Source organism: Diplotaxodon limnothrissa, linkage group LG5 (assembly GCF_057381915.1).
Source record: "Diplotaxodon limnothrissa isolate DT_005_m linkage group LG5, D_limnothrissa_male_GT1.1, whole genome shotgun sequence".
In the NCBI taxonomy this organism is placed as follows: Eukaryota; Metazoa; Chordata; class Actinopteri; order Cichliformes; family Cichlidae; genus Diplotaxodon; species Diplotaxodon limnothrissa.
In genome coordinates, this window is record NC_140600.1 from 16664140 (window position 1) to 16689545 (window position 25406).

The 25406-nt window shown below is 41.2% G+C and overlaps 1 protein-coding gene across 2 annotated transcripts; it reads left to right on the forward strand.

Annotated features, from left to right (window-relative positions):
• The first annotated feature begins 112 nt into the window (after positions 1–112).
• On the forward strand, positions 113–24159 carry mapk14b (mitogen-activated protein kinase 14b). Of its 2 annotated transcripts, none has more exons than XM_085353169.1 (12): positions 113–558; positions 6025–6154; positions 12274–12332; positions 13200–13311; positions 14941–14970; positions 15327–15374; positions 15503–15617; positions 16451–16522; positions 18916–18995; positions 20114–20192; positions 21819–21992; positions 22073–24159. In XM_085353169.1, exons 1-12 carry the CDS (start codon positions 440–442, stop codon positions 22138–22140), a joined length of 1086 nt encoding a protein of 361 aa, XP_085209295.1. In that variant the 5' UTR covers positions 113–439; the 3' UTR covers positions 22141–24159. The 2 variants fall into 2 exon arrangements, with proteins under 2 accessions (XP_085209295.1, XP_085209297.1); XM_085353171.1 differs by lacking the exon at positions 18916–18995 and adding an exon at positions 19505–19584.
• Positions 24160–25406: the final 1247 nt, after the last annotated feature.

The following is a 25406-nucleotide window of genomic DNA, read 5'->3' on the forward strand; positions in this document are numbered from 1 at the left end:
TTTCCCAATAGCGGCCAAATTCTCGCGAGATATATTTATCGCTACGTGAGCGCGCACTGGCTGACGTAGGAGCGAAGAGACGTACGCGTACACGTTTCCGCGCGCCCAGCAAAGCGGGGACAGGGCGAAAAATCCAGCGAAAGCCAGACTGAGCTTCCTGACCCCAAAGAGCTTCGTAGGGGAAGTTATCTTCAGACGGCCCTCCCGGCGTGCACGGAGAAGTGGGATTTTACCTGCGCAACTGCACCGAAATTTGCACGACAAGGCGGCTGGAGTTTTTTGTTTTGGGTTTTCTTTGCTTTGTTCGGGGTCGGCTCCGTGTAGAGTTTTATTGCAGAGCAGCATCACTACCGCACGTCGTGCCGCACAGGGAGGAGAGGAGAGGGCAGAAGTTTCCGCTGGCTTGTTTTGTCACTGCGGGGCTGGTGAATCCGCAGGAATGTCGCAGAAGGAGAGACCCACGTTTTACCGACAGGAGCTCAACAAAACCGTGTGGGAAGTCCCGGAGCGCTACCAGAACTTATCTCCTGTCGGTTCCGGTGCTTACGGATCCGTGTGGTAAGTTGTTGTTGCACAGCAGAAGCGAGCGAGAGAGCTAGTGCACACACACAGCGCGATTGCACAACGACCAAACGACTTCCCACCAACCACAGTGGCCCGGGAGAGCTATCTGTCGCCGGGCTGCTTAACCAGCCTGCGCAGGGTGTCCGTGGAAGACACGGGGATATAACTTGTGTCCTTTGTTTACGTCCTAATACTCGGGCCGCGGTAGCTCAGCCGTGCACACTCCACACAGTAGCTCGCATTTTTTCGGCGGGTGGGGATTGTTTGTGATTTGTGCACGTTTTTTTCTGACTTTGTTGCTTTACTTTCTCGTGTCGCCTGAACAGCCTGGTGTAACTTGTAGCGTACGGTAAGCACAGTGATGGCCCCAGGGCGAAGTTTAACTGCTGCTTTTAAAAAAACAAATCTTTTATCAACAGAAGGCTACATGTGCGACATGTCTATGCTTGCATCATCTGGTTTAAAAAAAAAGAGAAAAGGAAAAAAGGTGGTGGTGGGGGGTTCTTCCTTATCAGATCACATCTGTAACAATTACACAGTTTAAGGGTTAACCAGGACGTCACGAAGCACGCGTTTTCCACTTGAAATAATTGCCGTGTTGCTGTATGTGCCGCCTGGCACTTTACACATCCGCACATTGCATATATTATGCATTTCTAGTTGGGTGCAGCCTGCAGAGTACCAGAACGTCACGTGGTTTTCGGAAAGTAGGCCCCCCTCATGCACAGTGAGCGCTTTCTACAGGAGCCCATCCGACGACGTCGATGACTCTAGAATGATGTCATCCTTTCGCCCGCTGTGGTACACGCATGACTCACGGTCCCGAGATTAGGTAGTGGCATCAGCCCTGACGCCTTCTAGTCAGTACAAAGTCATGGACAGCAGCGGGTCGTAATTACAACTTTACAACTCATTTTGGCCGCACTTTCATCTCTTCAGCTGTTGACTGTAAAGGTTGTTTTTTTTTGTGCAGTTTTTAGTGGTGGATGGTGGATGACCTCATTTTGTCCTTAAGACAATAACTGGGTTTGGAAGCACCAGTGACAAAGCCAAATGCAAGGCATATGTTCATAGATGACCATTGAATGAGGCTTATTCTTGTTACGAATTTAAAATGCACCACTTCCAAGGCAAAATGTGAGCACTGCCATAAGCAGCTAGTTTTTGAAAATTCCTGTGGGGTTTTTTTTTTGTTTGTTTTTTTGCTTTTTTTCTGTAAGGAGCTGTCAGCTTTTCTTGTGGAAAACCTTTTGCGTAATGCAACTTCCCAAAAACAAAAAAGAATAAAAAATCTGCAACTAGAGTGGTCCAGAGAGCAGTGTGCCTCTAAAGCCCTTCAGATGGTATCTGGAAAAATATAAATAACCTCATAGCTCCTCCACCAACATGTCACGGCTGTTGGTTAGCTGGGCACATGCTCCCAGGCACTCAGCGGGCCAAGTCTTTGTTGTCTCCACCATAATGTTGCTTGAGTTCTCCACTCAGTAAAACAGCCACAGGCATTAACTGTGTGGATTTTTCATTTGAATTGCCTGATCAACTTTGCACTCGCATACACCAAAGATAATAACACTACTGATATCTACTTATATCTTGGCTGTACTATTTTTTGAATGACAGACTTGAATGGATAGCCAGGGCTGGTGTGGAGTAATAGCTGCTGGCTGGGATTTCAATGTGTCCTTGCACTTTTATTTGTAGGCTTCCCAGCTAAGGGTGTGTGTAGGTACTTTAACACAGGGCAGAAATATTCTTAGCCATAGATAAAAAGAAAAGACAGCCCAGTAAAGAGCACGCTGCTCAGTATCACAAAGCTTTTTAATTTTTTTACATATGTATGTTGTAATGTCAGTGTTGTGCAAAGACATACTCTCAGATCCGCAGATTCCCGTTTTCATGGGCACTCTTTCAAAGCATGCTGAGATTAACACTCGTTATTGACAGGCCTAAACTGTTTTTGGCAAATTTGGAACCTAAAGTTTACTCGGCACAGCTCCAGCTGATAATGCAGGGTAAACTCTGGCTCTGCTTACACACATTTCTTATTCATGAAGTTGAAATTCGACCTAAATGATTCTGTTTATATTTATTAAGCTGCAAGTTACAGCTTCAGAACTTCTTTACCTGGAATGATGGCTTTATGTGCTCCTGTTTTTTTTGTTTTGTTTGTTTGTATGTTTTTTTTTTTTACATTGTCAGACAGCATTTGGTGTTTCATATTTTGCTGATGAAGAAAGAATTGCACAAGGCTCCTTGGGTTGTCACGTCAGAGAAAAGTGCAATGATTTTTCAGCTTGTGCCCAAAAGCAGCAATTTTGTGACTTTGGTTTTAGCAGCTGGTCATGACCAAATGCATCAGTGATGTCAGAAAAGTAAACCCCTTCATTTTGGTATAAAGTTATGGATTAGAGTTTGAATCCCTAAAACACAAATACGACTTTTTGCAGTTTTTGTTTTTTTCCCTCCGACAGCTTTAGCAAGCAAAATCATGGTCTGAATGTCCTGTTGTGCCAAATCTCTGTAGGTAACACTTGCTAGTCAATTTCTTTAGATTTTAAAAACATACTTAAGTTTTCCAACTTCTAAAATTACTTTGATTTGTGAGTGTGACTAGGTGATAGAGTAGACATAGGTGAGTCGACCTCATCTGTAGGTCTGTTAACTGAGCAGGTTTGTGTTAATAATGCCATTGATAAATCAATTAAACGATGATGATTGCTATTATTAGCTGGAATATGGCTCTAATGAGATTATTTCAAAGATCAAGTAGACACGATAAGCATGGTGTAACGTCACCAGATCATTAAGTCACCCCACTTTCCATATTTATTATATCATTTAATGTCTAACATTGATGTTTGAGTGGCCCAGAGGAAATTAAGCCTTATCGCAAGCACTGCTGTGCCTTATGTCATTGTGTGCGCATATTAAAACACTTCCTGCACCACAATGCACTCATCATGAACTGATGATTCGTCCCCAGCTACAGGAAAGCTTGATGATGACGATGATGATTGGGAGTGTGGCGTTGACTGCGTTGCTGCTCTGAAATTCAGAATCAATCATCAGAACTCACTCTGCTTCTCACCTATTGTTTTACTGGCTTTTCAGGACACGGTGTCCTGCATGACTCTGTCGTCTTACGGTTGCTTCCTTTCGTGACTGTGTACTGAGGATTATGATGCATTGTTGTTCCTAACAAACATACAGGTTAGATGAGGTTCTTTTTTGTTTTGCAGAAAGAGGTGTTACTACCATTTCTCGTTTGACCTGCGCTAAGGTGAAGTATGTGGCTCAAAGTGTTAATGCAACACAGAGAGTAAAAATTGTAATGTGTTCTGTTGCTATAATTCTGAGTTTAATCCGTGTCAATTATTTCACCAATAATGAACAGATCATACGTTATGGCTCGTTACTTAAAATGATACTGCGTGTGGTAAGATTTGGCAGTGCCGATCACGTTGATGGCGTACACGAACCCCGTCATGCTCTGATATGAAATCCAATGTATACATGTTTGTGCTCAGATAAAGAGTGCACAAATGCAGCGTTCCAGCTTTCTCGATGCACGTGCACGTCTTACGATTATAAGACAGTTACTACAGACATCTCGACGACTCATCTACAGCACATATTTGCCTGTTTGCTCACTCTGGCCTTCTGTTAGTCAGCGTGCTGCTTCTCTACTTCCCTGTGAAGCTGTTGCTCCTTTTTTAGTCTACGCTTTATGGCCATTTCTTATGGCAGTTCCATTTACTGCTGACTAATTGGATAGTGTATGCTTAGACCCATCTTGTTTGCCCTACAAATTAGCAGCAGTTTGAGTGCGTGTGCCTTTGTTTTGCCATTTAGGATTGGTACACTGTTTACTGACTATGGGTTTTCCCTCACTGCTGACACATTAAAGTTGTTCTGCAAGCCTCTGACATGGAGCACATTGGGTGTGGGAGATTATCTCAGCTTTACTGGAAAAAACACAGTGCTTATCTTAATGTTCTTATTATGGATGTGTTGCACTCTGGGTCATAGCTTTGTCACTCACACAGAATCAGTTTTAACACTTCTCCTGTGCGTGGCGTTGCACTCTCAGCCATAGGTGTGTGCAGTTAATTTTAAAAGGTCGACAGTTTGAGCAAAGCATTTCAAGAGAAACTGACTCCCATATCCTTTTAAACTGAAAGGCAACAGAAAAACTGGCCCGCTAGTCTAGTTCTGGTGGTTTCCTTGTGTCACTCCATGCAGTTCCTGCTTTTTGTTTTAGTTGGTCTGCGGTGTAAAAATAACAACAAGAACAACAACGAACACACATATGGGAGCACAGATTTAAAGATGTTGCAATCATCTATGCACGATGTACCGTATCTGACTGACCTGGAAGGAATGTGGTTAATTGTAAGTAGGTTGCCTTCCCTCACAGATAAAGGAAATACAGCAATGTCAAGCTTCTCTTTCACATTGTCTGTCTAATAATCTTAAGAGTCAACCAGTGCTCAACTATTTGTTATTGTAAATAAGTAAAACACGTTCATTTCACTCATCTTTTTCGTGTCTATGCTTTTTGGCGTCTACATTAACCATTACCAGAATTGAAGAAAAATAAAGATCTGTGACATCTCCATCACATTTACCAGGCAGTTGCTAATTTTGAGTTTGCTCGAGTTAAATGAGATATCCAGCACATTGAACCGTTTTGAATTAATCAGCTGTTGAATGTTGACAGTTGTGTAGACAAAAGAGGAAATTGAGGCCACACACTTAATTATAAGACCTTTTTCTTTTGTGTTTTTTTTGTGTGTGTTTTGTTCCTGTTACATAAAATGATCTGTTTTGCTGTCTTCCTGTGATAAAAATACTACTAATAATGTTTTGACAGATTGGGCCTTCAAAAAGACGTCAGCCGTGCTTTTCTTGAATGGGGGGAAAAAAGAACCAATTTTCCAAATAGAGCTGCAATAACAGACTTTCAGTGGTCAGTCACAAGTGGTTGTGGACATCTTGTGCAAAGTCAGACAGTCAGCTGGGTTACATTAATGTTAGAACACTCTGTAGCATGTAAACAACAGTTTACAGCAGCTCTATAATAGATGAATGTTTTACTCTATCTGGAGACTGCTGATCATCAACCAGCATGTTGTGCAGTTAATTGTTTTTCAGTAATTAGCTGCTGTATTTTCACACTCCTGTGTCATTGCCCACCATGCTGCTGATATTTGAGAACAGGTTCAATCATGTTCCCTATTCAACTTTAGACTGTAGAGTGTAATAAGAACTGAAACCAAGCGCTCGGTGTTATGTAAGTATTTGCTTTGTTTACTGCGTTAGACACCTACGCAGTCTAATGAAGAATCTCATTGTCAGTTTGAGAAATGTTTGGGTTTTTTATGTGACAGCTGTTGGTAGCGATGCATTTTCTTTTTTCTGTTAAGAGCCCACCCGTTTCACACGTTACCTTTCTTTCAGCTCGGCGTTTGATGTGAAGACGAACCTGAAGGTAGCAGTGAAGAAGTTGTCCAGACCTTTCCAGTCCATCATCCATGCAAAGAGGACCTACAGAGAGCTGCGACTGCTCAAACACATGAAGCATGAAAATGTAAGTCACCTACAACTGGGGAAACATCACCTCCACCTCTCAGCAAGCGGCAGTGATTGCTCGCCTCTTTTTCAGTATTTACACAACATTTATTGTGCATTTAACGTCTAAAGGAATTGTGGCATGCAAGTGGACATGGAAAAGCACACGAGGTTTACAAAAGGATCAGTCGCTTTCGTGACTTCTGACCATATCTTTGAGTTGGTGGATGTAACAAGCCTGATGGATTGATCAGGCTGGATTGATGGCGCTTGAGGGGTTAACTTGCTGAAAAATGACGATGAAAGAGTTGAAAAAACATGTAGCTCGTGCAGGAATTCAAAAAAGGAAAGCATGTAAAGACACATCTATAACATAGTGATAAGGTGATAAGTCTATGTGGTAGGATATTTCTGCTAGCGTCTGCATTGTTTTGACTTTGAGCCACCTACAAAGAAAGGATAGGTACTCTCAGTTTAACATCACAGCATCTGCATGTCAACTACCTGGAACTGACTAAAAAACAAGAGTTTAACTGTCATGTTTAAACCCCAGTGTTAGTCCTTCTGGTATTTTCGTGTGTCAGCATGAGCAGGCACGGGTACACTGTCCTCAGGCAATAACTGTGTATGCTAACAGGACATCACAACGGAGGTTTTCCCCTGCTAGCGTCTAACGCCTATTGCTTGATGTTGCTTGGTGAGGTATGAGTCACCAAACGGGTTTACATCTGCAGCCCCATCACCTACTGTGGTGTCTTTTTTTTTAATCTTATTTTGTAGCTGCAACTTTAAAAAGAAATCTTGCTAAGTATCTCAACTTTTTTGCCTTTGGTGTGAGTTTCCCGCCTATAATCACTGCTTTGGTGTGTGTGTGTGTGTGTGTGTGTGTGTAGATACTGCACATGCAGACACTTGCCCGCATACAAAACGCAAACATTGTTCCTGGTTTCTGTGCTGTTGCTTCATCCGGGGTTACGCTTTTGACCAGAGAGACAGGATCTTTATGTGTTTTGAAATGTGAGCAATTATTTCTCAAGCTGGCGTGCAGATGAAGGCTTTTTGAGTCCTGTGTGGAAACAAATCCACCTGGTGAATGTTGTATATGAGTTTAAATATTTCTAGAAAAGAGGGAAGTGTACAGTGTGAGAAGAGGTAGAAATATTTAGATTGCCACAATATATGCAAGTGGACTTTATGAGATATCATCTGCCAGCAGCACCTGTGAAGTGAAAATTTTCAGAAGGAAAAAAAAGAAACTTTAGCTGTAAGAAGCATGGAAAGTCTTAAAGGGGAAAACCCCCTAACAACAGTACAACAAACCTCACAGTTAAATGAAAGCCCATCTTGTAAAGTTACGGTTTAATGTAATATTAGCTGTATTCTGCACTGTTTAGTTAGCTTTAAGAACTCATTGCAGGCGCTCACAGAATTCATGCAATAAGTGTTGCGCAACTCTAGAAGCTATCACAACACACGTAGGGTAGTCTTTCTAATAAATGACAGCTATGAAGTCATTAAATGGAAGATCTGATTTGGGATTGTTGCTACTCAGAGTGTGCCTGTTTGCTCTGATTAGAAGCTGCTGTGCAGAAGTTATTCAAATCTTATGGAAATGTGAGAAAGAAGCGCACCTTTTAGCTTGCCTTACATGTATTTAGATGAAAGGCCACCTGGAAGAAATGTACACAAGAACACGCCAGATCACCGTAAAAAAAAAATCCAGGTCTCCTTATGTTGTGAAAAAAGTTTAATATGAAACGTCATCGCCCATGCCAGAACTTGCTGTGGTTCAGTCCGAGCGCACTTGGCTCAGCATTCACACATTACTGTATTTTTTTAAAATTCTTTCTTAGATCCTGTTTTTTGCACAAGCCCTGATTTCACTTCTGTTACAACTCGAGCAGTTTTGGAATTAGTGTTGCGCTGTGCGCTGGCACTGTGGGGAAAAACACACCAGTGCATTTGAAAAACAGGTTTTACGTGGAATACAGATTATGGAGGATTATACAGAGTCTGTGCCTGTATTGCTGTGTTGAAGGCAAGACGGTAACGTCGCGTAGAAATGTCATTCTGATAAAGAATCTCACTTATCTCGGCTTGAAACATGCTGCTGCCAGGTTTTTTGTTGTACTAACAGGAAGAAGAAAAAAAACATCAAGTTGCGGTGGTTTTCTGTTCATAAATCCTCTGTGCTTTAATACATATCTGTGGCTTACATAGGGAGGGATTCTGTGTTTTGCTCATGCTGTTGCCAGGAGACTCCCCGAGTTTTGAGTTTGGAAAGCCTGAGTGGACCAATCGGCTGTTTGTTGTGGCCGTGGCCCACCAATCAGCTGCAGATTTAGGTCTTGTGTGGGTGGGCCGCTCCAGTATTTTTACAATACCTATCTACCTCAGTTCCCCTGACTCCAGGGGGTGGGGGTAGCACTCAGGGCTGCTCTCTGCCAGTATGTCTGCATGCATGTGTATATGCATGCCTGAAGTGTGTGTACAATACACGTACTGCTGAAAGACACATAAATAAGAAGACTTTCTGTTTTTTCTTTCTTTAGTTTATTTTGATGCACTGTGAAGCTGCAGATATTCAACTGTAGTGATTGTATGCATCCATATTTAGTCACTTTCACACATTACGTTGTTTTTTTTTCATACAATCACAAACTTATTGTGCAAGAGACTGTGGAAAGGGGAGAAGGACCCTGCAAATACAGTGTATTCTAGGTTAAAGACTCCAGAACACACCCCATCTCTAAAAGCTTTTGTATTGCTAGAGGAAAAAAAGGAATAATGCATCCAGCATTTATAAGCCATTATAAATAACTTTGCATTGTTGGAACCAGCATAACCGGTTGCATGCAACTTTAACTACCTGAAAGGTGCCTGTGCTGTCAGCTTGGTGGATTATCCTAAATAATGCATCAACCAAATAATGTTCACTACTTCCTTTGAAGAGACGAGGTAACTTAAGCACAGCACCTAGTGCTAACACTAAATTGAACATAAATCAGCAACAAATTCTTTGCTTATTATTGTTGTTTTTTTGTTTTTTAATTATTATTATTGCTATACTGTGCAATATGCATTGTTTCCTATTAGGGTTTGGAATTGATAAGAATTTAGCGATTTGATTTCTTATCGATTCTCAATGGTTTCACTTTGAGACCATCTCTAAGCAGCATATCAAAGACATTACATTCATGCAAATGAATTACATGGATCTTAGAGGTATTTCCCCTCTTTGTTCTGATCGGTGTTGCGTCATTCGTCAAAAAAAGTAAAGTAAAAAAAAGCTTTTACACATATCACACAGAAGACTTTTATTAAAAGTAATGCAGTACGTTAATTACACCCAGGAGAAAGACATTCGTTATACTACTCATTACGTTACTTTCATTTTACTCTGTAAAATGAACTGAAACACACTGATACATAATTATAATTTAACAGTATAAACCTGCAGGCTAGCTATTCTAATGAGGACACGTGATCTTTCCCTTTAGTATTTAGTAGGGGTGCAACGATATTCGTATCGATATTGAACCGTTTGATACAGTGCTTTCGGTTCGCATATGTATGAACAATACAAAATTTTTAATTTATTTTATCAACTTTCCTTCTGACAATGCTGTCTGTGTTGAGCGCTCAGTGAATCTGCGTTCGACTACTCCGCCTAGGCTCGACAGTGCAGCCTAGGCGGAGTAGTCGAACGCAGATTCACTGAGCGCTCAACACAGACAGCATCATCAGAAGGAAGAGCGCAGGGCAAGCTAGTGAGACAGAAGTTAAGCTCTCCTTACAACATGGACCTCCCGCACCCTCATTCAGATCTGGCGTTTGGAATTATTTTGGTTTTCATGTGACGTATGACCCTGAAGGTAAGCGAGTCATGCACTAAAGTAAAACAGTATGTTGGATGTGCCATGCAATGCTCAATTACATGGGTGGGAGCTAGTGTGTTAGCGCAGTTAGCTCGTTAAGGTGTTGGCCGTCCAGCCCCATGCACAGGGCGATCGGCGGTAGCTCGTTAACGGAGATTTGCCGTGTTGTGGCGTTAAGGTCATTTCAACGAGATTAACCTGAAAGCACTAGTGGGAACACAACGAATATGACTGCACATTTACGCCGACATCATCCTAGTGCAAAGACAAGTGGAAGCAGAAAAAAAACAAGCAAGCATGCTACTAACTTTAACCGAGTCATTTAGACAGCTGTTAGCACATGATTCTCCTTATATGTTTAATATGCTGCTGAGAATATAGCCCAGAAGAAGCGGATAGTATAGCTTTTATTTTGGAAAGAGACATTTCTCTGTAATAAACTCTCTTTTTCCAAAGATGAGTGATTCCTCAATCAGATACAGGGCTTGCAATATCGCTAGCCCGATGTCCCGGGGCTAGCGATCTTTTCAGTCGGGCTACCAAAATCTATCTCTGCCCTGCCCGTCAGGCTATTGTAGGAAGGAAAAATATATGTCAATGCTTTTGCATTCTTTCAGAAATGTAGCTGGGTAATTATGTCATTGGCATCGGTGAGCCACTGTCAATATGTGACATATTGAAATCGTGTTTGAATTTGCGCTTGTTTTTTTGCTTTCACTTTGCAATGACAGCACTGATCTGTGAGTGATGATAATTTGTGCACCAATTCCTCTGACATAGTCTTATTAATTGTTAGCTTACTATGCAAACATGACAAGTGAAATCTCCCGCAGCAAGCTTAAACATGTGAGAGGTTGATCGCGCAGAGAATCGCTGAGCTTATGTGAGTGCGTGTGTAAAAGCAGCAGGATTTATATTTGACTACGATGACCTTCACAGACAGATATATATTTTAGTTCTGCTGAGCCAAATAAGACAGGTCAGGGTGAAGAAGTGACAGCCAAAGAAAAGCTTACCACAAAACTGAGAAGTTATGACAAATCATACTATAAGGCAAAAAGAAAGTGCAGCTTTATGGTTTCATGGACAAAATAATTTCTGTGGCTGCGATATGACGAGCTAAATAACCAGGGCTGCACATAAGTGGTCCGCAGGTGCGCATTCGCTGTCAAAATAAAAAACACGCACAAGGGTTAGGGTTAAATTTAAAAACTGTACTTTTGAGTTAAAATATATATTTATAATTTTAATAAATGACAAATTAAAAATGCATGAACATTTTTTTTGTATCGAAAAAATATCGAACCGTGACACCAAAGTATCGAACCGAACCGAACCGTGAATTTTGTGTATCGTTGCACCCCTAGTATTTAGGTATGAACACAAAGATGAAAACCAGCACAAAGAGACTTTAAAGCGATTCTACTTTAGAAACACAAACAGGTAGAAAAGGAAGCTGCTGTCTGGCTGCTCATTGGTTTGTTACCTGTTGATTTCAGCATCGGCTTCACCGCAAGTGACGGCTCACTTTATCACGGTGCTGGCCGGGTGTCAACATTTACTCAGCTTTAAAATCACTCTGGGTTCTTGGCTAGCTTAGCGTTAGCATTATGTCTGTGTAGGTGCTTGCGAAGAGCCAAAGCTTTGTTAGCAGTATAATGCAGTTGTTTATGCCCTGGAGCAGTCTCCACTTTCCCAACGCGCTCTTATCCTTTTGTGCAATAAAAATAAAAGTAATGTCCATGTCCAAACTGTAGACAACGCCACAATTTTCCTCCACACAAATCAGCTGATCATAGTGAGAGTGCAAGAACCGATATGCAGGCAGACACACAATTCCAAGGATCTTGACTACTTGGAACCGGTTCTCTACAAGAACCGTTCTCAATTTCCATCCCTATTTGCAATCCACATTGCACTGGACCCCTATGGCCCCTCCAGTAGTCTGTGGCCTTATGTGGCCTATTTACGGAGAGCACAGCCAAGGCCCTGTGCCAGGCCCTACCTCCTCTTGGCCAATCTCCTGGCTGGGACCCCAGTTACCGTGATCAGCTGGGATAACATGATCTGTTATTTTGTTTTTTTGTCAGGCAAAATGGCGTTGACAGCCTAGGTGCTGAGATCACTACTATGCTTAAACCTCTCTTATAATAAGATGGTGATTCAGGGTGGGGTGTTTGCTTATTTAACTAAATTAAACTTCACCCACCAACCAGTTGCTAACTGTCTCTAACCTCTGACCTCTCGGTTTTTCCTTCAGGTGATCGGCCTTTTAGATGTTTTCTCACCAGCGACAAGCTTAGAGGAATTTAACGATGTGTAAGTCACTCTTTCTTTCTTTTTTGCTCTCTGCTTTTCTCCTTCTCACTCGTTCAGTTTGTTTATTTTCTTGCTTACTGTCTCAGCGTCTATAAGCTTCACTTTTTACACAATGAAAGCGTTCGTGCCAGCAGATAATCGCAAGATTACCTCGATAGCCAAAACTAGTTAGAGATGCACGAGGATTCTTAACATCATGAGAGAGCAGCATGTGGCGAGTGGTACCAAGGTGAATGTAGGGTGAACACGTGCTCCTAAGGAACATCACAGCTAGTCTCCATGGTAACAGCCATCTGGCAGTGTATGTGTGCAGAATAGTCAATCAGCGTCCTTGAATTCTCTGCATGGTGTAACGTCATCAGCATGTTGCACATTTGTGGAAATGTGAGATGAACCTCAACGCGATCTCATACACGAGGTGAAGTTTAGCCAAAGACGTGGTGCTTATCTTTTCACGTGACCATTAACGAACACCTCGTTCTTTGACAACGACCTTGGACTAGTGCTGTGTGATTAAAGAGGTCATATATATACTACAATCACTGCTGGCCTCCTTCAAGTGGTTTACTTTCTGTTTAAATATTTTGCTGTTGAGAAAAAAAAGTGTTGTTTTTTTTCTGTTGTGTTGTTTTTCTGTTATCATCACTTTAATCTTGCCAACTTTTAAGTTGCCACATTTAGAAATAATTCTTACAGAAAATGATGAATGATTTTTTATCAAAAACACCGTTAGCTGCACTTTACACAGACCTGCTAATCTGCAAAAATTAAATCTTTAAAGTTTAAACTAAATAAAGCTGCAGCAGAAATCAAAGAGAGACTTTCCTGAATTATAAGATTACATCTGATTGGCTGTTTGATTTGCAGGTACTTGGTGACACACCTAATGGGTGCAGACCTCAACAACATCGTGAAGTGTCAGAAGCTCACGGATGACCACGTCCAGTTCCTCATATACCAGATCCTCAGAGGCTTAAAGGTCAGCGAGGCCCTCATTTTCAACTCAAAACTGGCTGCTCCTAAAAGTTGACTTGCATTCAATCTGTGCAAAAGCGGTGCCTTGTGGAACCAGGCAAAGCTAGCTCACTAGACCACAGATGCATCTGCATTGTTCTGCGTTTAGACCAGCTGAATTCTAGTTGGCAGCGACGTTTCTGTGCCACTCTTGTGACTATTTTTTGTTTTTGTTTTGTTTTTTTAAATTTTCTGCAAACAGTGGCAACTGAAAGTGAATGGATAAAATTCAACAGTTCCTCTTTTGCAGATTGTTGCAATGCAGGAAAGAGCAAATGCTGCTCAGTTGAGTCTTAACACAGACTGTAAAAAGTTAACTGGATACAGCTACAGCTAGTAGTATTTGTAATGTGAGCAAACCATGTATGATTACAGCCTATTACACACTTGATTTTGTTGTTCCATGAAAGTGTTATCTTTGTCAATCACCTGTTTACGCCACTTGTTGAGAGCAAGCAGATATGTCAGAGTTGCTGTGATTGTGTTTCTTGTAGTTACATTTCAGAGGAGAGAACGGTTTTGAAACTTTGGCTTATATTTGTGGATCTAGACAAAGCATATGATAGGGTGCTAAGAGAGGAACTGTGGTACTGCATGAGGAAGTCATGATGGTGCACAACATGTATGAGGACAGTGGTGAGGTGTGCAGTACGAGTGACAGAAGTGTTCAAGATGGGGATCAGGGATCTGCTTCGTGTTTGCAGTGGTGATGGGTAGAATGGCAGATGAGGTGTGCAGCAGGGGTGTCCGCTGACTGTGATGTTTGCAGATGATAGTGTAGTCTGTAGTAAACATGGAGAGGTGGAGGTATGCTCTGGAGAAGAGGCATGAAACTCAGTAGAAATAAGACAGGATACATGTGTGTGTCAGTGAGGGAGAGACAGGTGTAATAGTGAAGATGTGTAGAGGCAGTAGAGTTAGTGAAGGTGGACAGATTCAAAAACCTGGGGCCAACAATCTAATGCAACAGACAGTGCACAAGAGAGGAGAAGAAGAGAGTGCAGGCAGGGTGGAGTGGGCGGAGACGTGTGTCATGGGTCATCTGTGACAGAAGGATAGCAGCAAGAGTGAAAGGGATGGTAAGACCTGCTGTACAGTTTTTAGACGGTTGCACTGACGAAAAGACGAGAGGCCGAGCTGAAGATGTTACAATTTTAACTGAGAGTGACCAGGATGGAGATAATGACCATATCACAAGGACAGTTTCAAGTTGAGCAGTTCGGAGACAAAGCTAGACAGGCAAGGCTAAGATGGTCTGAGCATTTGCAGAGGAGGTAAAGTGGATACACTGGGCGAAGAATGCTGAATATGGACCTCAGAGAAAATTTATGGACAGAAGAGGAGGCTGAGGCAGATGATTGGCTACGAAGGAAGATGTTAGTGGTATTTCTGAATGATTACTATTTAAAGAAATGTACACTAGTTATGTTGATGTTCTGCTCGTTTTATCGCTTGGGAGTTCAGCTGGTGTACATTTAAAATACCATAAGCTAATACACACTAATGTAAGTGAGGTGTTTTTTGTGACTGCATGCTTTCCATATGGATGGATGCATTAGCATTTAAATATTTTTATGTTCTTTCCCCCCTACAGTACATCCACTCTGCAGATATCATCCACAGAGTAAGTGATGGCCTCACTGAATGTGTCAGTGTCTGCAAAGAAAAACAGTCCAGTGCTGGTTAAACTGAACAGAACCATTAATGGCACTTTAGCTTTTCTGGATGGTGTTTTATTAAATCTATACACTAGAGCTTGAAGTAATCAGATTAACACGACAATAAAATAAAAATTTGGTTTGGAATGTTTTACATTTCTGATTGTGGATTAAAAATATAATTGAAGGAATGAGTGCAAAAACAAAAAACATACACAAATGTTTGCAATATGATGACATGTGTAGCAATACCAGCAGGATGTCTCCCTGTTGTTTCTAAATTCTCATCTGGACTCTTTTTTTTTTCCCCCTCTCTCCTCAGGATTTGAAGCCCAGTAATCTGGCTGTGAATGAAGACTGTGAGCTTAAGGTGAGGAGACTGATTGTTTCAGATCCAAGCTTCACCATATGCGATATAACTTGCTGTCGAGCTAAAGGTGCTCAGTCATGTCTCATTTGGTTGTCTTTATGTCGCCTACGCATTGTTGCATCACTCAGATCCTGGACTTTGGTTTGGCACGGCACACGGATGATGAAATGACAGGATACGTAGCCACACGGTGGTACCGCGCCCCGGAGATCATGCTCAACTGGATGCACTACAACATGACCGGTACGCACACTGACATTCAATCATGTTTTGAGTGCAGTTTCATAAAAGTGTGTTGAAATAGCTTTTTGGACATCTGTTACAAGTCAAGAGTCATGCGTTTACAATGATGTGGGGGGTTATGTGTGCAGTGATCATACAAGGATACTAAGTTTTTTCTTCTCTATAAATAAGGAGACAACTTTAGAGAAACTAGGACAGCTTTTCAAGCTTTTCAATTTTCTTGTTTATTCAACATGATGTTTAGAGGCCTTTTCATCAGCCTAAATCATCCACAACAGACGTTTGCCTTGTTGAGTGCCATTTAGTTCTGCTTCACACTTTCTTTACAAAGCATTAAGTGGTGTTGGTGTAAATGGGCAAATAAACGAATGTGGACTTAAACTGTGCAAGCTGTTTAGCTGTGCTTTTGAGCTGTGCCTTCCCCAGCAGCTTTGAAACGTTTGGTTTGTGAAAAAAAATTGAATTTGTTGAAATTCTCTTCCTATTTAACAGTGAGAGTTATTGAATTAAACGTTGCCCATGTAACACAACGTAATGCAGCGCAGTTCGTTCACAGTTTGACAAATTGTCAGGATGCTGTCACAAAACTGCAGTCTCAGCTCTCATCAGGAAGCAGCGTTTAAATCTGAAAAGAACAAGGCAGACTTCATTGAATTCACCGCAAGTAGTGAAGATTACAGGATGATACCATTACATCGTTGCATTTGCATATGCATGTGCAGCATGCACGTACAGCTGTGTTGTTCTGCATTATGCTGAAAAGCTTGGATTTGTGTCATATCTAAAGGATTTGTTGAGATGCATGTTTGAAATGATTTCTTTTTATTTAATAGTGGATATCTGGTCGGTGGGCTGCATCATGGCTGAACTACTTACAGGACGGACACTCTTCCCTGGCACAGACCGTATCCTTCCACCTCTGCTGCTAAAATAAATGTCAGATTGTAGCCAGCCTGCAGGTCTGTGTTAGATTAGGAGGAGGTACTGGTTGAGTTCAATCTGCTTATATGCACACGGTTTACAAATATGTATTAGACTAGTTATATAAGAATTGTTGTCCAGTGCACTCACTGCCAGGCTCTCACAGAATCTATTGCTGCAGCACTGTTGCAAGCACAGACAAAAGCACCATTTTACCTAGTTGGGCTGACTTAAAAGCATTGCTGAGTATTGAATTCAGTGAGCTACATGCCAGAATAGCCAGGAAAGTGTGCGTGTGTGTGCATGATATGCACACACACACTCTCATATGGAGTTAATAGTGCCCTGTGGTCTATGACTCAGTGCTGCCCACTTTTATCTCCACTGCTTTTCCACGATACTTTTTACACTACCTTCCTGTTTCCCTCCCACAAAACCCTTACACACAGCAGAGCTGTCATGTGATTTGATATAAAAACATACCGGAAAACCCTGTAAATTAGCGCACACACACACACACACACACACACACACACACACACACACACACACACACACACACACACCTTTAAATATAGAAGGTAGCATACGCCACCAAGTTGGTGGTTTTGTTAAAGATCAAAATCTGTTTCATAACGTGTTCCTGCTCTAACTAATCAATCAGCCGATCTACACCTTCTTCGCTGCATGCCTTGCAGGGGTATGTGTGCTTGAATGTGTCGAAACTGCTTTGTGATGTAGTGGAGCTACCAACCCACAGTGCTTGTTTGAATATACAGCAAGCAGTCTTTCTGGTCTGTCTCCTTTTACTTGTCTGAATGGAAGCTGATCTCTGCACATGAGTAGAATGGGAGGGATTGTGGATACAATGCATCTCATTAGCCTTTGTACAGTGTAAGTACAGGTGCACTCCCATAGCACCGGGATTAAAAATGTTAAATAGTAGACATACTACAACTGTATGTGGTTCATATTTTGGGTACTAGGTAGTAGTGTGTCAACAGTAGCATGAGCAAATCACTTCAAACTGCTCGTTAGATGTGATTTAGAGAATTCTTGTCATGCTTTCTGGTGACATTTTTGCAGAGTGGAGACGCAGTAGTTAGTTCATTTATTTTTGTTGATGGATCAAATGATTATCTGAAACTTTGTGGACAATTATTTTATAGTTTCAGCTTGTCTGCACTAAGAATTATAAACACTATTCCAGATTCTCAATTTTTTGTAGATTCAATAGTCTGTGATGGTTTTATCACTGTTCATAAGATTTACACGGTGAGTTATAATCACTAGTTGCACACCTAATTTTATGCATATTCATCTATCCATTTTCTACCGCCTGTCTGGGTTCGGGTCATGAGGTCAGCAGTCTGAGCGGAGATACCGGAACTACCCTTACCGCAGCCATTTCTTCCAGCTCATCTGGGGGGGGATACGAAGTCACAGGGTATGCCTAGGAAGGATTCAGGAGGCATCAGATGTGCAAATCACCAAACTGCCTCCTTTCGATGTGAAGGAGCAGCGTCTCTACTCCGAGCCTCTTAAATGGCCCCGCTCCTCACCCTGTCTCTAAGGGCGAGCCAGCCACCCTTTGGTTAATCAATAAAACAACAGTTTATCTTTTATTATGAGCCTTCTCTTCACAACAGGTCGATGCATCCGTATCACTAGAGACACTGCCCCAGTCCGTATGTCAATCTCACCCTCCAGTCTTCCCTCAATCGTGAGCAAGATCCCCAAGATACTTGAGCTCCTCCACCTAGAGTAGTATCTCATCCCTGACCCAGCAGACAGATGAGAAACAAAAACAAGGACTTCTTTAGACACTAACAAGAATTCAGGTAGAAAACAACAGGAATTACATTTATGAAAGAGCATGCCCAGAATAAAAGCAGCTTTTGAAAATGTCCATGTTCAACCTCCTTGAGTCTGAGGGATGAAAATTCCAGCCAGACTTTCTGTTTTGTTTGTGATGGGTGAAGTAGAAGTTTTGCTTTTCCTTTTCACCACAGCAGGCACAGAAACTACAGCACTGTAGCCTGTTAGCTCCACCAATGTCACCTCCAACTCTGATTGCTTCTGGTCTTTCATTTATAATTTGCTTTGATATTTTCTATTGCATCTACATTCAGTCATTTTTAAGTACTTTAATACTTCACACAGTCACAGTAAGTGATATAGTCATAGTCAACTCATCTGTGAATATTTATGCATCAGTGTGACGTTGTATGATTTTTAGTTGGTGCTTGATATCTTTTATTTTGAATAAGTGGACCTTTATCAGTTACAGGCTACAGCATCGACAGTTGTACCTCTCACCCCTCTGTCCCCGTTACGTCCTCCATCCTTTCTGTTTTCCTTCATGTGAGTGTGGTAGATATTGATCAGTTGAAGCTTATAATGATGCTCGTCGGAACGCCAGGGCCTGAGCTCTTGATGAAAATCTCTTCAGAGTCTGTGAGTGCCATCCCATCCAGTTTTGTTTTATTTATTTGTTTTTTCCTTTTCTTTTGCATTGCCCATCCTCCCTGTTGCCTTTGTGTTGCCCTGGCTCTTTATTTTACGACCTGGTGTCAATGCTACTACCTCTTAACTGCACCTGTTTTGCTCTTAACACTCTGCTTTTATCCCATTTGAGCACAGTGCTTTGATTTCTGCTTCTTTCCAGCATGTACTATGACTTTTTTCAGAGCCACGCTGATAACTTTTATGTGACAGTAAAAACGTTAGTGCCAAACTGGACCACAGTGTTCGTGATTATCTGAATATAGGTTGCAGACAATGAAGGTTTTCTTTATATTAAAGTTTAGAAACTGTCTTCCTTTCTTTCACATCCTCCTCATCCTCACCCCGTGTGTGTTCCCACCCCAGTCCCTATCCTTTCTATACATCCACCTTCCTAACTACACCTGCTCTTTGATGTGCTGACCTCCATGTTATGATACCCCTTGACTCAGAAGGTTTAGATATAAACCAGCTGCAGCAGATAATGCGCCTGACAGGGACGCCCCCAGCCTCCCTAATAAGCAGGATGCCCAGCCACGAGGTGAGACAAGTTCCCTTCGTCTTCCCACATGCCCCGTCTCTTCCCCACAGCCGGAATCAGGGCCATGCTGCAGTCATCCATCAGCTGATAGCTACATTACTGTTTAGAGATAAATGCAGCTAGACTTGATGTTTAAAATATATCCTACCAGTTCCTTTCTGCATACTGTCCTCTGCTCTCACGCCACACATTCCCTTTTTCCTCTTTGACTTGTCATGCTTTTCACAGCAAGGCTTATGAGAGTGCTCTGCCAGTGCAGCCAGCGTGTTCTGATCATCTATCCTATTTGACTATGAAAATAATACCACAGTGTTTATGTAATGCATGTGATTTGGGTGTTAGTTAAAATGCTTGGAACATGGCTTAATGGGAGGATGTACAGTTTGTCTTGCAACAGGCAAATTCAGTTTAGTATTGTAGTTCTATTGAAATATTGCACGTTTTTTGCAGTTTAAAAGCTGCCTTATTACTTGGAAATCTTCTGCAGTTTGCTTTTACAGTACACTTCTTTGTTTCTGTTTTCTCACAGGCGAGGAACTATATCAACTCACTTCCCCAGATGCCAAAGAGAAACTTTGCTGACGTGTTTATTGGTGCCAACCCTCTTGGTAAGTTCCTCTTTCAGAATGACACCATTGGGTTAGGCTGCTATTGGCTCACTGGCTCCCTCTAGTGGTGGTAGTTATAATAATGGGGGAGCGGTTTCATCTGTTTTGGCAAGATTTTTTTTTTATCACAGTGGGGTTTTTTTTAGCTTTAGCTAGTGCAAAAGGAAAAACAATTAGCACTGGCATGAAATAACAGTGTCTCATTTGCTTTGCTTTACATGAAGCATTTGTGCTTGCATGTGTAGTTACTGCACAAAGACCAGCTCCACGCCAGGAAAAACCCTGATTGCTATGCATGTTAAATCAATCAAGTTAAAAAAAAAAACACACAGAATGGATACAGGTGACAGCCGAGTTGGATTAGTGAAGGGTGCTTTCTCATGTGCATCTCGTACCACATCAGGAAATTATTTCACGTAACCAATGTCAAGTTATGTAACGTGAACAAGCTACATTAACTTTTGTCACCTCGAGTCATAAAGAGCTCTTCAGCAGATAATCTAGGGGATGTCATTGTAGGATTATTCCGTCACTGACTTGATGCATTTTACAGCACACAGTATTTGTATAAATGCTTTAGATAAAATGCTTTTAGACTGGGGATGTTCCTGGTGACTGATTTTCTAGTCGACTAAACGAGGGAAAAAAATTAGACTAACCAACTACTCTTAAACTAAGAGACTCTGTTATCAAGTTTTGGAAACTGTTTAATGTGAAAAACTCTGCAAAGCTGCATTATGAATGACGCACGCAGATAAAAAATTCATGACAACCACTTAAAAAAAACAAAGTCCTCCAGCTTGTCCGGGGAAAAATTGATGCATTTCCAGGCCGTATTATCTCCACTGGGTCCCGGGTCTCCTCTGGGTCTCCTCTGGGCCTCCTCTCGGTAGAACATGCCCAGTCGGAACCCTTTACCCAGGGGTCGACATCATGAATGACTGAACTCCTCACCCTATCAAAAGCCCATCCACCCATCAGGGAAAACTTATTTCCCCCGTTTGTATGCATGATGTCACTTTTTCTCCTTTAAAAGAACTAACAGTAAAAGCGTTAACCCCCAAAATCGGGCCCAGATTAATAGATTTATGGTGTTTCTCAGCAACCGTGCTCCATCTGGTGGAAGACGGCTGCATAACATTAGGACAAAAGACTTTATTGGCATTGGGTATCAATTAAAATGTAAAACAATTGGATTAAACGACCCGTACATCTGGTACCGACTAGTGACAATGACAACAATCAGTTGTCACTGTCACACTCAGTTTCTTCAAAGTCTTCGCTGCATACAGTCATGTGAAAAAGAAGGTTTTCACAAGACTTTGTGCAGTGCTGTGAAAAACTAAGCACACCGATGATTCAGTAGTTTATAGAAGCTCTCCTAAGGTCCCAGCACAGCATTTTAATGGAGCTGGGATCACTGGAATCAAAGTGTTTAGTATAGGCTGACCTTTTTTCTTACACAAACAGAAGCTGATGCCATTATTTGAAAGGCTGCCGATAGTTAATATGAGCATCGACTGCAGTCACAGTACATATATTGACAGAAAAGTTAGCATTCTGGACCTTTTTGCTCTGACCTGTAGTTTTTCTCATACTCACCTTTGTCTCCTTTCTTTCTTTTAGCGGTGGATTTGCTGGAGAAAATGTTGGTGCTTGATACAGACAAGCGGATCACAGCATCTGAGGCTCTGGCCCACCCTTACTTTGCCCAGTATCACGATCCAGATGACGAGCCTGAAGCAGAGCCTTACGACCAGAGCTTTGAAAGCCGTGAGCTGGAAATTGAGGAATGGAAAGGTGAGTTGTTAGAAACCAAATAGATTTTAAAGGTTATTTATTCTGTATGTTGGAAAGTAATTTCAATTATCTGTTCTCAGCCTTAACCTACGACGAGGTCATCAGCTTCGTGCCACCATCTTTCGACGAAGACGACATGGAATCTTGAGGAGGAAGCGGCTCTCTTCCACGATTTGTTTTCCAAGAAACACTCTCTAAAGACTATCGGTCTCATGTGACTATCCGCCACTTTCCTCATACACGCGCACAGCGATGACATTCAAGTGCCTGCCGTCATTCATATGTGGGGGGGACGTTGCTCTATCAGGGAAACGAAAACAAAAAACTTGACATCGTGTTCATACCGTCCCCTGCTCTGCTGTTTTGTTTTTCTTAACATGAATCCCACCGTGCTGAGGTAGACTTTAACTCTCCTTATGCATTAGTAATTTTTTTATCTCAGACATATATTCTTTATATTCTGTCCCTTATTCTACATACACAGCAAAAAATAAATAAAAAAGAAAACATTACATGTCAGTATCTCCAGGCAAATTGTAATAACGGAACATGTATTATGTATTTTATTAAAAAAAAATATGGCTGAAAATAATGCTGTAGGACAACAATTCTGGAAAGTTTTAAACCATGCTGAGTGTGAAGTGTATCTTTTGGCACATTTTAAATTCTGTTATTTCTACGAGTACATAGAACTATGTAGATACTACAGAAACAGTATTTGTACATAAATCGTTCTGGGAAAAACAGCTACCACACGTGTAGTACTGAGGCTCGTCAGCCGCCCACATTGACAGTTTGTTCTAGAATGGCATATAAACCGATACTGTGTGTAATTTATTTAGAATATGTATAGGATACGCCAAAATATGTAAAATATTCAGCCCAGTATGGAAAATTCAAGGCTTCATATTTCTTAATGATTGAGTTTTACACATGGCAACCCCCCCTCCCAAGGAGAGCATTTCCCACGTGTTCATTTTCATCTATTACTTTAGTAAGCTTCTTCCGTCTTCTCGCACATGTGTTGTTTCACATGAATGTTTCAGCGAACAGCCACCAATCTTTGCAGTTTCACCACAGCATGTTAAAGCCAGAGTTTTTGGCTTACTAGTTTATTCAAATTTTAATGTTTTTCCATCACAACGTCAGCCGACAATGTAATTTAATCATATTGCATTTATGAAACAGTACTATTAATGTTTATGGAATGTTTGGAGCGCCAGTTTGCGCCGTATATTTATGATCTTTTCTTATATTGTTTGTATATTGATGTAAAAGAGAATATTATTTGTCAGAATTTAAGGTTGTTTGTATTATTTATGGAGAGCTTATTGTATTAGTATCCAAATGTGTCATCGATAATTTCATAGATCACTTGAGCCACAGTGGCTACAGCTTTCATATCAAGAGCCGACAATGTTATCAAGAGATCGTTTGGAATCAGTTTGATACATTCTGCTCAGTTTGCTAAATTACCGTTGCTGAGGTTGTGTTTACAGCGCGCCTTGATTCACGGCCCAACAAATTATCACAATTTTTAAAAAAAGAAACCCAAAACATATCCTTTAATGGTGGCATATTTGTCACCATTTATTGACTAACAAACCACTAAACTATTTCTTTAGTGTGAAGACTTTTATGACAAAATGCTTCCAATGTGAAGCGTTTGAAAAGTCAGACACGCAAGCTGTATCCACAGTTGCTCTGCCTTTGGCACCCAAACAATATCAGACATCAGTCATGTTTGATTTCAGCCGCTTGTTTTAAATGTAGTGATTTTTCTAATGTGTTATTTTACTCTTTGTGTGCTAAATCAAGATTTCATGTTATTCTGTGATTCTGTAATGATTGTTTTATAAGCAGCACCAGAAGCCTGTTAGAGTAATTTAGAGGAGGGGGGGGGGGTGTCACATGTATGCAGGAAAGTGCATATGTTTACTCACTGGATGCTGAAGGGCAATGCCGAAGCCTCATATTTTATCATTTTTAAACAACTGCATTGATTTAGATAGGATATTTATTTTGTCCATATCCCGATGTCATTAGTAAATTTGGTTACACTTCGTCTGCCTGAAATATGTTTTTCTGGGTTTTTTTGTTTTTTTTTTTTGACCACATGTATCAAGATAGCAGGCCATGCCATCTGTAAATACCACCATTAGAAAATAAAGCCTACTATTTTTCAAAGCTGTAACAGAATTCATTCATTGGGTGAGCTTTTGCCTTGCCTTTTTTTCCTTTTTAAGCATGTCACCATTGGATGGCAGCATAGCACAAGTAGAGCAGAGCTTGTCTGTCATCTGGTGTGTGACGGGTTGAAAGCCTGCTGGGCTTTTCAGAGAGACTCCAAGATTCCAGTGCACTTCAGACTCAGCAACACTCTCTCAGAAAAAATCTGCTTTATCTTAAAGATAAAACGCCTAAACACAAACAAAGCCACATAGATTAGGCTGTGCATGTGAGGAGTGATCTGACTTTTGCCCTCCAAACAGCCACTCCACAGATACACGGCACAACAATGACAGAGACGTTTTAACAGAACCAGGATCGGCTGCACATCTGCATTTAAGGTTAAAGGATGCCAGTGTTCACAGTTAGCTGTGCTTTGCTCATTTGACAACTCACACAATCGATAGTCCAAGACCCCTATGATGTAGATGCTGAAAGAAGTAGCAGGATGACTTCTGAAGTGCAGGGCTCTCCACTCCGATGCAGATGAATGCTGCAAAACTGATCACAGTTCTTCACAGTTCAAAGGGATAATGAGCCGAAACAACTTGCAAAAGGAACCGAAGACCTTTTCAAGGCTGATTGTGATATTCTTCAATGGCCAAGTCAGTTACCTGGTCTCAACCAAACGGAGCATGAATTTCACTTACAAAATATTTTCACTTACAAAAAAAATACAAAACTGAAGTCAGAGAAACCCACAGAAAAGCAGCAAATGAAGGTGGCTGCAGTAAAAGCAAACACATTTGGTGACGTTCAAGAATTCTAGAGTTCAGGTAGTCATTGACTGCAAATGATTTAGATCCAACTATTTAACTTAATCCTTATAGTTTAGAAAAAGCTACAAGAGACCTTTCCAACTTGTGTAAATCTACAGTTCTCTTTCTTAGATCTTCACTCTGTTCTTATACCATTGTTCTGAGTACTGATCTGTCCATTGAGAAACTACCAGTTATCATAAATCATGATCACAGACGAGAATTGTATGTATGTATATATTTGATTTATATATATATTTATATATGAACCCTATGTATTCTTTTAGACTTTTAGACCCTGTATCGATTACAGAAAATAGTTTCCATCACATTTAACAAAATCTCCAAAGCTTGTGACTTTGTAGTGACTTTCCCTAATGAGTATGGCATTAGACGGGCTAACCTGCTACTAAGTACAACAGCAAAG

Coding starts and splice junctions, on each gene's coding strand:
- mapk14b (XM_085353169.1), top strand. CDS start 440: ATGTCGCAGAAGGAGAGACCCACGTTTTACCGACAGGAGCTCAACAAA. Junction 13,312..14,940: donor AGATCCTCAGAGGCTTAAAG/GTCAGCGAGGCC, acceptor TCCCCCCTACAG/TACATCCACTCTGCAGATAT. Junction 16,523..18,915: donor ACTCTTCCCTGGCACAGACC/GTATCCTTCCAC, acceptor TGAGTGTGGTAG/ATATTGATCAGTTGAAGCTT.